The 12,196-nt window shown below is 43.8% G+C and overlaps 1 protein-coding gene across 1 annotated transcript; it reads right to left on the bottom strand.

The window, feature by feature from the left end:
- Positions 1 to 7,163: 7,163 nt before the first annotated feature.
- LOC119288600 lies at positions 7,164 to 11,868 on the bottom strand. Its single transcript, XM_037568191.1, has 2 exons — positions 11,353 to 11,868; positions 7,164 to 7,436 (listed from the first exon to the last, which is right to left on the bottom strand). The coding sequence occupies exons 1-2, from the start codon at positions 11,849 to 11,851 to the stop codon at positions 7,297 to 7,299; spliced, it is 639 nt and encodes a 212-aa protein (XP_037424088.1). The 5' UTR covers positions 11,852 to 11,868; the 3' UTR covers positions 7,164 to 7,296.
- Positions 11,869 to 12,196: the final 328 nt, after the last annotated feature.

The raw sequence follows: 12,196 nt of genomic DNA, 5'->3' as shown, positions 1-12,196 counted from the left end.
ATACATATACCATAATAGAATGAAAATTCTCATGTATGTTTGCACTTGAGATGGGTCCTTTTCCGTGCATGTCATGATGAAGTGGCATGCTTGTATGTTGAGAGACTATGATAGTAGGAGTGGACTTTTTCTCATGCATGTTGTGCGATGATGTGGCATGCTTGCATGTTGAGAGAAATAGTTAATGGGGACTAGCTATTTAGATATAAAAGATTTCAGTTATGTCATCAGTCCATTACGTACTATCCTTGATGACAATCAGGTCCAATTTTGTGTTCAATTAATAAAATTGATGGAATAATAAAAGATTAGTACAGGCAAATATGTAACGCATGATAGGGGATTAGAGATGAATTACACGAGCAAAAAAAATATCTAGATCCCAACCACTTGCTGTAGATCATGTGGTGTATTCAACGGGGTGGACAATATAGTCAACAATTTAAGTGCATGAGCGACGTGCAATGAACTCAAAATGTGTTCAGCTGAATAGCCCAGCCACCAGTCCGCCGTAGTTTCTCCACTCGGCAGCGTCACCGACGGCGGCGTCCTCCTGATTTGCTACAAACTACCATCGGTATGCCTCCTCCGCTGCATCATCCATCACTCATCTATAAGAAATAAATTAGATGTTGAATCTTCATATGTTCTGAACATGGAACTAAAAAAGATTAAAAGTTTAACTCTAAAAGAAAAAAGATTAAAAGTTTGTGGCGAGACTGGATTAGAGAGAGCCGGGAGATCCTGAATCGAGTCATATAGCTTCTCTATATCGGTTGCAGCATTGATGAAAACTAAACTTGAGAACGGGGATAGGGTGTGACACGGAACATGAGGGTCACGGCTCCACGGCGGTGAGGGTCGCTCGACGAAGCGTCGACAACGGCGATGAGGCAGAGCAAACAAAAGAGGTTAAGCAGAGATCTGTTTTTTCTTTTCTTTTGAGGGACTAACACATATGCCCATGCGTTGCAATGAGTGATTTTTTTTGCGAGAAGCATCGGGAGAGGTAATTGATGTGTCCATCAAAACGGTCTCCGCAGCAGTTGAGCGACAGAGTGAGAGGTTGCGGTGTTCTCACGGGTCATGTTTGGCCCACGAGATCTGATAATGGTGGGGTTGGTCGGTGTGGTGGCCACCACTCTACTCGTGTATTTTTTTCCTCCGGGTCTAGGTTATGGTTGCCTCCTCATTTTGTGACTGCACGGTGACCTTTAGGGCATAATTGCTTCGGCCACTCTCTTCTATAATGGTGTAATCGGAGTGAATCCCATTTCATTGCCACAATCAGCGCATAACCAGTTAGTCCCTGCTTTACCAGGGTTTATTCTCTTTAATTATTTTAACGCTTACTTGCCTACATTTTTTAATCAGAGCCAAACCAGCATATCATCTTTTATTAGCATGTGCCTACAATTTTGTTTAATTATAGCCAACCAACATATTCTCTTTTATCATCAAATGGGATGTGAGATGCACAATAGTTCGTGTCTGGGTTACACCACTGGCAGCTACCAAAACGACGTGTGTTTGTAAGACACGAATAAAAATTCAAAACAACCGTTGAGTTGAAGGATTAGACTCATGACCTCAATATCTCGACCACGTGCTGATAGACAATCGAACAAATAGCTCCTGCTAAAAAATGGACGACGTGAATATTTAAGAACATAATGTAGCATAACATTCGAAACATGTTTTCATTTTCTGATCTTTTTTGAGATTTTCAAAAAATAAAGTAATAATTATGTAATTCTGAATATTCTTCAAAATGTGTACAATTTTTTAAATCCTGGTTCCTTTTAAAATTATATTAAATTTGAAAAAAGACAAACAAAACTTGAATGGTTTTCTTGAAATTCACAAACATTTTTTGAAACCATGAACCACTTTTTAAGAAAACAATTCTTTTCAATTTGTGAACAATTTATGAAAATAGAAACATGTTCTGAACATTGAAAATAATTTTTTAAACGTGTTTTTACACAAACAATACTTTAAATTTGTGAACATTTCAATAAACATGAATATTTTTCGAATTTGTATCATGTTCTAAAATATAATTTATTTTGAAAATTTCACACAATTCTGGAAAACGTAAAACATTTTTATAAAAATGCGAACATTTTTTTAGTTTTGAAAAAAAAATTGGAATGAGAAGAAAAAAATTAAAGTTTCAAACATATTTCAAAATGAGAACAAAATTTTGAAATTCTGCTGGTTTTATGAAAATTTAAAGAAAAACGGAATGCCAAATTTTTTTAAAATAGAATTTATGAAAAAGGAAAAATAAAAGTAAACTTGGAAAGAAAAAATAGAAAGAAGGATAAAAGAAAATAAAGGAAAAATATAAACAAAACAGAAAAAAAATGGGCAGGCCCAATCTTTGGCGCTGTGTGCGAAATTCTCCCTACTTGCCGCCCCATGCGGTAAATAAAGATTCTCAGATGCATGGGCAGGAAAGCAATGGGCTTGCTTTGCTGGGCTGCAGCGTGCGTGGCTCACGTACAAAATTCGGGACAAAGCTGTTTTTGTTTTCTAATAGATGGACGGACAAAAATTTAGTACCACCTTAGATAAAACAAAAAAATCAATGGTGAACGGACAAAAAATTTCGAGAAACACATCTTGCTTTATTAGTAAGTATAGATATAGATATATATAGATTATGAGGAGATTTTCTTTCCCTTTTCCTTTTAGCTTTGGGATCTCTACTTTTTTTTATTAACTAGAACAATGCCCGTGTGTTGCAACGGGGTATAAATATTCTAATACGTTAGCCTATGATTTACCTGTCAATAATATGCGTGTGTAAATAAATGTTCATCAAATTCTGACTATGAATTACCTTATATTTTGATTAAAAGTTTGGTAAGTAAATTAAAGTGTAATTGGTTCAGAAGGTAAGTAAATTAAGATGATTGATTATCATATACATGAAAGGTTGAACGAAGGGATGGTGGGAAGAAAGGTGAAATGGGAACCTTACATTCTCTTTAAGTAGTATAGTAGAGAATATTCAGATAGAGACTAAGGAATTTTCTCTTGACCGAACAGTTTAACATGGGAGATGGAGCAGTACGTGTTGGTTGGGTAGATTTGGTCTTTTTTTAGGGGTATTGGTCCTTTTTTAACATAATACAGACGCAAGTGTTTATATACACACGCATACACTCATCCCTATGAACGCGTACACACACCTTACTCCTATAAGCACCTCTGAAAGACTGAGCCGGCATATCATTTTGAAATTTACAAAGTCATCGTAGGCACCTCGTCATCGACGGGAACGTCTTCTCCCACTGAATGCACATCGCCAAAAATCCTGAAATAAATACAGAAATAAATGCGAGCACGAGGACTTGAACCCTGATGTGGAGATACCACAGTCCCTCTAACCATCCAACCACAGGTTGGGTTGCCGGGGTATTGGTCTTTATTACGTGTAGGTTGGTTTTTGTTACCTGAAGATTGGGTCTGCTTTTTAGCACAAAAGTAACGTAAATCACAGGGTCCAGTTAGATCAATTACATAGATCAATGGTAAATATACTTTTTGAGAAGGCGACTTATAGGCGCCAGTGCGCCGGCCCAAATTTGGGCCGGTCACATCACCACCATTTGATTAAACAACTATTAGCCGCACAATTGTCTTCCTTTCTCCCCAGACTTCTTCTTTCAGAAAAAATTTCCCCTCACGCCTCCATTAAGGAGTGACGCACCTGGCCTCGAAGCACCGCCCGCGTGTTCTCGCCTGTCGCTACCCTTGTCATCGGTCGCCGTCGTCGCCCTCGTCGTCGGTTGCTACCGGTCGCCATCTTCGCTGCCGGTCACCATCGCCAGCTTCGTGCATGTAGCATCTTGCCCCCGCGGTTGCAGCTCCCCATGGCGACGGCAGGAGCTCCGATGACAGCCGGCCATCCTCGTCACCAGTTGCACCATCGTTGGGCCATGGTCACCACCGTCGTAGGATCGCCGCCACTGGTTGCAGTAAATCATGTCGCCGGTGGTAGCTTGCCGGTGCCGGCTGCAACAAAAATCGCAGCACCGTCGTTGCCGTCAGATATGTAGCAATTGACAACGCTAATAGTAGCAAAATTCAAAACATTGGTAGCAAAAAAGCTGTGGAATGTTTTCACCAACAAAGACATGGTAGCAAAAAAAATTGTCGGTTCCAGCAAAATCAGAAGATGGTGGTAGAAAAAATTGGTACACTGGTTACACTAAGCAAAAAATATGGTAGCAAGAATTTGGATTGGTTCCAGCAAAAACCGAAGAGGGTGGAAGCAAAAAGTGTGATAGCCTGGGCTAGCAGGGTGGATGTCATTTGAGTTTTTGTTTATGTTGCATCCGTAGCTAGATGTGTTCATATGTATGATGGTGATGTATTCGTGTGACATTTGTATGCCCTTTGTATGTATCCCCAGCTATTATGTAATGGTATGATGTAACGATATCCACCTTGAAAAAGTGTTTCAATATGTGGCTCTATCTGCGACGCCCCTGATTTAATCGTACACTAATCATACACGCAAACGTGTACGGTCAAGATCAGGGACTCATGGGAAAATATCACAATACAACTTTAAAGTAAAATAAGTCATACAAGCATCATGGTACAAGCCAGGGGCCTCAAGGTCTCGGATACAAGTGCTAGAACAGAAATGAGTCAGTGGAAGCAACAATATCTGAGTATAGACACAAGTTAAACAAGGTGCCATAAGATGGCTAGCACAAACTGGGATATAGATCGAAAGAGGTGCATGCCTCCTGTCTGGGATCCTTCTAACTACTCTTAGCCGTCGACAGCCTGCACGTAGTACTAGGCACCCTCGGTATAGTAGAGGTCATCATCGACGGTGGCAGCTGGCTCCTGGGCTCCAATAACTGGTTGCGACGTCTGAGAAGAAGAGGAAAAGGGGGGAAGATTGAGCAAAGCAACCGTGAGTACTCATCCAAAATACTCGCAAGTAAGGATCTACACTACATATGCATGGGTATCTATGTAAAGGGGCAATATCGGTGGACTAAACTGCAGAATGCCAGAATAAGAGAGGGATAGCTAGTCCTGTCGAAGCCTACGCTTGTAGCAGCCTCCATCTTGCAGCATGTAGAAGAGAGTAGATGGTAAGTTCACCAAGTATCATCACATAGCATAATCCTACCCAACGATTCTCTCTTCGTCAACCTATGAGAGAGTGATCATCGGGTTGTATTTGGCACTTGAAAGGGTGTGTTTTATTAAGTATCCGGTTCTAGTTGTCATAAGGTCAAGGTATAACTCTGGGTCGTCCTTTTACCGAGGGACACGGCTATTCGAATAGATAAACTTCCCTATAGAGGTGCACCACATTACCCAACACACTCGATCCCTCTCGCTGGACACACTTTCCTGGGTCATACCCGGCCTCGGTAGATCAACACGTCGCAGCCCTACAACAGAGCGGTCAGCACACCGGTCTAAATCCTATGCGCGCAAGGGTCTGGGCCCATCTCCCATTGCACACCTGCATGTTGCGTGGGCGGCCGGTGAGCAGACCTAGCAACCTCCATCACAAAGGAAGTTGCGTAACGCGGTCCAACCCGGCACGCGCCGCTCAGTCGCTGACGTCAAGAAGGCTTTGGCTGATACCACGACATGGAGTGTCCATAACTGTTCCCGCGTAGTTGGTTAGTGCGTATAGGCCAGTGGCCAGACTCAGATCAAATACCAATATCTCGTTAAGGGTGTTATTTTGAAGTAACCGCGGACGCCGACCAGGGCCAGGCCCACCTCTCACCTAGGTGGTCTCAACCTACCATGTCGCTCCGCCACAAAGTAACAGTCGGGGTCGTCGGGAAATCTGGCCCATCACTACCTGGATGGAGCCACCTGTCCTTTCAGCCCCCCACATCGAAATCACATGCGGGTACTCTACGAGCCGACCCGACTTTAGTCACCACCTGTATCATATATAATGTATATAAGTATATATCCGTGATCAACTCCTGAGTGATCATGGCCCGATAGTATAGCATGATAGACGGACAAGAATGTAGGGCCACTGATGGAATACTAGCATCCTATACTAAGCATTTAGGATTGCAGGTAAGGGTAACAACTGTAGCAACAATGACATGCTATGCAGCAGAATAGGATTAATCAAAAGCAGTAACATGCTACACTACTCTAATGCAGGCAGTGGAGAGAAGGAATAGGCCATATCTGGTGATCAAGGGGGGGCTTGCCTGGTTGCTCTGGCAAGAAGGAGGGGTCGTCAACACCGTAGTCGACCGGGGCAGCAGCGGTGGCGGTCTCGTAGTCTATCGAAGAGAAGAGGGGGAAGAAACAATAAATATAATGCAAACATAAGCATGACGATGCATGACATGTCAATGGACGGTGCTAGGTGTGCCCTAACACGGTAGTAGGTGATACCGGTGAAGGGGGGAAACATCCGGGAAAGTATTCCCGGTGTTTCATGTTTTCGGACAGATGAACCAGATATGAAATCTTGCACGTTCGCTATGCTAGGGACGTGTGGCTGACAAACGGACCGCGCATTCGGATTAATCTCGTCGTTCTGAGCAACTTTCATGTATAAAGTATTTTCATCCGAGTTACGGATTATTTTATATGATTTTCCAAAGTTCTAAATAATTTTCAAAAATCTTGGATTTACTTGTAATTTGAAAATAAATGGGAAAATGCTAGGTGCACCCAGTAGTGCACCAAAGGCTGACATGTGGGCACAGTCAACTTCCCAGTCAACGTTGACCGGTCAATGGATGAATAGTTATGATAGGGCCCAGGTGTCATGTAGAGTAGCAAAAATGATTTTAGTTAGTTATTATAATCTCTAGGGGACACACATGTCATCTATACATAGACTAACCTAACCACTAATCGTTTGCTAATCTAAACAGGGGATTTAGCCCAGCGGCCATGGCCAAAGCCGACTACTAGTGTGCTTGGGCACGCACATGCGAGAGTGCATGGCGCTCCAGCGGCTGCACTAGCAAGCAGAGCATAGCGCGCGGCAGCTAGCAAGAAGCAGCAGCCTAGAGTAGCAAGCAACAATAGTAGAGCATCAGTGGCAGCAAAGCAGGAAGAGCAGTAGCAGCGCTGGTTTTTTTTTCGAAAAGGGGCGCTTTATTACTTAAAAGGTTTAAGTAACACCCGGCCTCTGCATAACTGAGATGCACACAGCCAACAATATCCTCACAACAAGCGAAAAATAAAAATAAAAAAGGAAGGCGAAATACAAAGAAAGTATATTTGTATAGCGCCTAAACCGTCGGTGGCCCAATCCTAAGATCATGCTGCCACCCATGTTGGATAAAAGTATCCCTCGCCGTAACCTCCAATCGTGTACACACCTCCGTAAACAGGTCTCGATTCTCCACTCGTTGTAGAGAGGACCATAAACGAAGCGTCCCAGTACATCTGTAGATAACCTGCATAAGCGAAGTACTTTTATCGTTAAAAATCTTATCATTTCTACATAGCCAAAGCGACCAAATCACGGCAAGCGCTCCCACCCTAAGTAGACTTCTGAACTTGTGATCAATCCCATGTAACCAATTGCCAAATATATTAGCAACACTACAAGGAGGGTACAAGCCAGAAGCTATTTGGATGACTGACCATATAGAACGAGCCAATTTACATTGGAAGAACAAATGTTTTATTGTCTCATCATGCGGACAAAATACACATTGCGTACTTCCATGCCAATTTCTCTTAATAAGGTTATCTTTAGTAAGAATGACTCCGCGACGAAGATACCATGCAAAGATTTTATTCTTAAGAGGTATCTTCATCTTCCAGATCTTCTTATTAATATCAACTGGCACGTCAGACTGGATCAAAGCTCTATACATAGATTCCACTGAGAATTGCCCATTCTCATGTAGGTTCCAACGAAATAAATCGGACCCCTGTGACAACTGTACCGTGGATAATCGTTGAAGTAATATGTTCCACGATTGAAGTCTAGGTCCAATTAAATCCCTTCTGAACGTCACATTGGGCGGAAATGATTCCAAAACCTTGGCAATAGTATCACTCTTGTGACGTACAATATTGTATAGAGCTGGATATTGTTCCCGGAGAGTAGCATTACCTAACCACTTATCCTCCCAGAATCTAATTTCCGAGCCATTCTTAATTGAGAAGGACCCATAGCGGAAGAAATATTTCTTCGTTGCCATTAATCCCGCCCAAAAATGAGAGTCCCCAGGCTTCCAGTATACCTGGGATATCGCCTTTGAACCCACATATTTTCTCCTAAGAAGGGTTTGCCATACACCATCTTCGGTCAACAACTTAAATAACCATTTGCCAAGGAGGGCTCTATTCTTAACCTCAAGGTCATGAATTCCCAACCCGCCTTGGTCCTTGGGACGGCAAACCACACTCCATTTAGCCAGCCGATATTTCTTTCTCTCGCTATCTCCTTGCCAAAAGAATCTTGATCGGAAGTAATCCAATCTATGTAAAACTCCTTTCGGCAATTGGAAGAAGGAAATCATATACAGTACCATGTTACTTAGTACTGAATTTATGAGGACCAACCTCCCACCCAGAGATAGCAGTTTACCTTTCCAACTGCTAAGCCTTTTTTGTAGTCTCTCCTCGACGTGTTTCCATTCAGCATTTGTGAGTCTTCGATAATGTATCGGTATACCCAAATAAGTGATCGGAAACTGGCCCAACCCGCATCCGAACAGGTCGGCATACAGATGGGCCTCGTCTTGAGCCTCGCCAAAACAAAACAATTCACTTTTATGGAAATTTATCTTAAGCCCTGAGAGTTGCTCGAATGCTGATAAAATTAATTTCAGATTTCTTGCTTTCTCGAGGTCATGATCCATAAAGAGAATCGTATCATCGGCATATTGAAGGATAGAAAGACCACCATCCACTAGATGATTCACTACCCCATCAATTTGGCCATCAACCTTGGCACGCTCAATCATGACCGCTAACATATCCGCCACTATATTGAATAGCATGGGCGATATTGAGTCACCTTGTCGCAATCCTTTCTTTGGTTGGAAATAGTTGCCAACGTCATCATTGACTTTAATGGCAACACTACCTCCAGCCACAAAACTATGAATCATTGCGCGCCACTCTGCAGAAAATCCTTTCATTCTGAGAGTCTGTTGAAGAAAAGACCACTTGACTTTGTCATAAGCCTTTTCAAAGTCAATTTTAAGAACTACCCCATTCAGTTTTTTTTGATGCAATTCATGAACTGTTTCGTGAAGGACAACAACCCCATCTAGGATGTTCCTGCCTTGCATAAAAGCAGTTTGAGAAGGACGAACCACATGTTCAGCAACCGAATTGAGCCTAATAGTCGCTACCTTAGTGAAGATTTTAAAGCTGACATTAAGGAGGCATATTGGACGATATTGTTGTATCCTTTCAGCCTCATTAACCTTAGGTATTAAAATAATTTCACCGAAGTTTAAGCGAAACAACTCTAGTTGACCAACATGAAGGCAGCCAAACAAGAGTAGGAGATCATGTTTGATGACCTCCCAAAAGTTCTGGTAGAACTCAGCGGGAAAACCATCTGGACCCGGTGCTTTGTTATGCTCCATTAGGAAAACTGCCTTTCTAACTTCCTCCTCAGAAAATGGAGCTGTTAGAAGGCTATTTTCCGCATCAGAAACCTGGGGGATGTCATCTGTTCGAGACTCATCCATCGAGAAGTTTCCTTCCTGAGGAGTCCCGAATAGATTTTTATAATAACTAGTGATATAAGACTTAAGTAGCTCATGCCCTTCAATCATGCCCTCCTCCTGTTGTAGGGAATGAATAAGTTTCTTCCGGTGTCTACCATTGGCGACACCATGGAAATATCTCGTATTCGAATCACCTTTGAGGATAAACTGAGATTTTGAATGTTGGTACCACTTGAGTTCCTCCTCGCGCAACATGCGAGCTAACTTGGCATTCGATTGACTCTTGATCTCTAATTCGAGGTCAGAGAGAGCTCTAATCTCTGCCAAAGCTTCTAAATCATCAATAATGGATGAAAGACGAAGCTTCTCCTTTTTGAGGATACCCGCAGTGTGCCTAGCCCAACCACGAAGGAACTTACGTAATGCACGCATTTTGTTGTTCCATTTGTGTATTGGGGTAGGCTCGGCAACCGGTTTATCCCACACCTCCTTGACCATATCATAGAATCCATCTCGATGTAACCAACCTAGTTCAAACTTGAACTTGCGTCGATGTTGTGGACGTGGAGATCCAGTGGTTAAGAGGATGGGTGCATGGTCTGAGATAGCCTCTATACGAGGAAGAGCGCGAATATAAACCATAGGGAATTTGGATTCCCAGTCGGTATCCATTAAAACGCGATCTAGTTTCTCATATGTCGGCTCCGAAAGACTGTTCGCCCAAGTGAACTGTCTTCCAATCATTGAAACCTCTCGCAAATCTAGACTGTCTATGACAGCGTTGAAAAGGAAAGGCCAGTGATTATCAAACCTACCTCGGCTTTTCTCGCTTGGAAATCGTAGCAAATTAAAATCCCCACCAATAAGAATGGGGTAGGGATTATCTTTCGCTAGATTAACCAGTTCACGGAGAAAAACGGCCTTGAGTTCATCCTGGGCTGCCCCATACACGACGACGAGGGTCCATGTGAAGTTGTCAGCTTTGTTTCGGATATGGAGTTTAATATGAAACTCGCCTTCCGAACTAGCCAAAACATCCATAGTCTCTGTGTTAACGCCGAGTAAAATGCCCCCAGAACGACCTCGAGGTGGTCGTGAAATCCAGTTATAATCTATCCCACCAGAAAGGCGGTTAAGCAGACTTACTGAGAAATCACGTCTTCCCGTTTCAGATAAAGCCAAAAAATCTAAATTGTAATCCCTATTACATTCCGCAATGAATAGATGTTTAGCCAAGTCACCAAGACCTCTGCTATTAAAGAACATGCCATTCATGAGGAAACAATAGGAGATTTAGAAAATTTCGCCCTTTTATAGGGTTTACGACCTTTTTTCGACCGACCAGACTTGGATTTACGACCGGAAGCTGTAAGCTCAATCAATGAACTAAGCCCGGGTTCCTCCAAACCCACGTCCGAAACCTCCCCTACTACATGAGCGAGTAGCTGACCATCTGATGTGGCATGCAGCTCCTCCTCATCTAGATGTGAGATAAAAGATTTGCTAGAAACTTGTGGAGTAACCTTCAATCGGTCATATTCCAAATGTCTCAAAGCGTTTGCGGAAACAGAAATATCATTCTCATTATTTCCTAGACTAACACCCACATTATTTAACTTAGCAACAATGGATGTAGTAGAAAAAGATAAAAATGATTTGGGCGATGACGAAGTACCTTGGTTGTCAAGGTTCTGCACAGCTTTACGCCGCATAGCCTTGGTCAAAGAGTCCTCGTCGGTGTCCGTCCTTCCATCATCGGCCACCGCATGTCGAGCACTTCGGCGTGTGGATGTCACCCCCGGTGAAGGATGTCGCGCATGCACTGCTGCCGGAGGAGGGGATGAGGGTGGAGTAGCAACCCCCTCCCCGGCAATCTCGACCGCCGGTACACGTGGCGCCGCTGCCAAAGATGGCCTGACTGCAGGCATGGGTGAGGCGACCACGTCAGGCTCTGCCTGAGACCCAAGAGCAGCAGTGGACACGTCCGGCTCCGACTGAGACTGAACAGCAGCCGTAGGTTCAACTATGCATGGCTGCACACCCTGGGGTAGGCCTACACGTCCAAGCCCACTAGAAGCATGCATGTCTAGCTCTACGTGAGCTGCATGCATGTCTAGCTCCACGTGAGCTGCATGCTTGTCCGCCTCAACCGAAGCCATGGGTTGCCGGCTCATCACAGGCGTGACCGGACGTCCCGCTATGCCTCTGGCGGCCTGCACCGGCTTGAAGACGGCCGGCTTGGCTGCCGCCGTCCGCGTCGGCGGCGGCGGCTGCGACGCCACCTTCGCAGCAGGTTGTAGGTGCACTGAAGAAGATTCCAGGCGCCCCGCCGAGCCGCCGGTGTCTTGCACCGACTGGAGGGCAGCGGACTGCGATGATGCCGGCTGAGAATGCGGCGCGGGCTGCGATGCAAACAAAGCGCACGGTGAAGGAGTTGAGGACGAGTCCTGTGTATGATCCCGCGGCGATCTTCCGAGAGGACTACTCAAAGTGGAGTTGACTCTAAGATTCGCGACAAG

This window comes from Triticum dicoccoides, chromosome 4A (genome assembly GCF_002162155.2).
Source record: "Triticum dicoccoides isolate Atlit2015 ecotype Zavitan chromosome 4A, WEW_v2.0, whole genome shotgun sequence".
Lineage (NCBI taxonomy): Eukaryota > Viridiplantae > Streptophyta > Magnoliopsida > Poales > Poaceae > Triticum > Triticum dicoccoides.
This window is presented reverse-complemented; position numbering and strand designations above follow the sequence as displayed.

Excerpts from the sequence above, each read along its gene's own strand:
- LOC119288600 (XM_037568191.1), bottom strand. The coding sequence starts at position 11,851 with ATGAGCCGGCAACCCATGGCTTCGGTTGAGGCGGACAAGCATGCAGCT. Across the intron at positions 7,437-11,352 it reads GCAGAACCTTGACAACCAAG|GTTATCTACAGATGTACTGG; the intron begins GTACTTCGTCAT and ends TCGCTTATGCAG.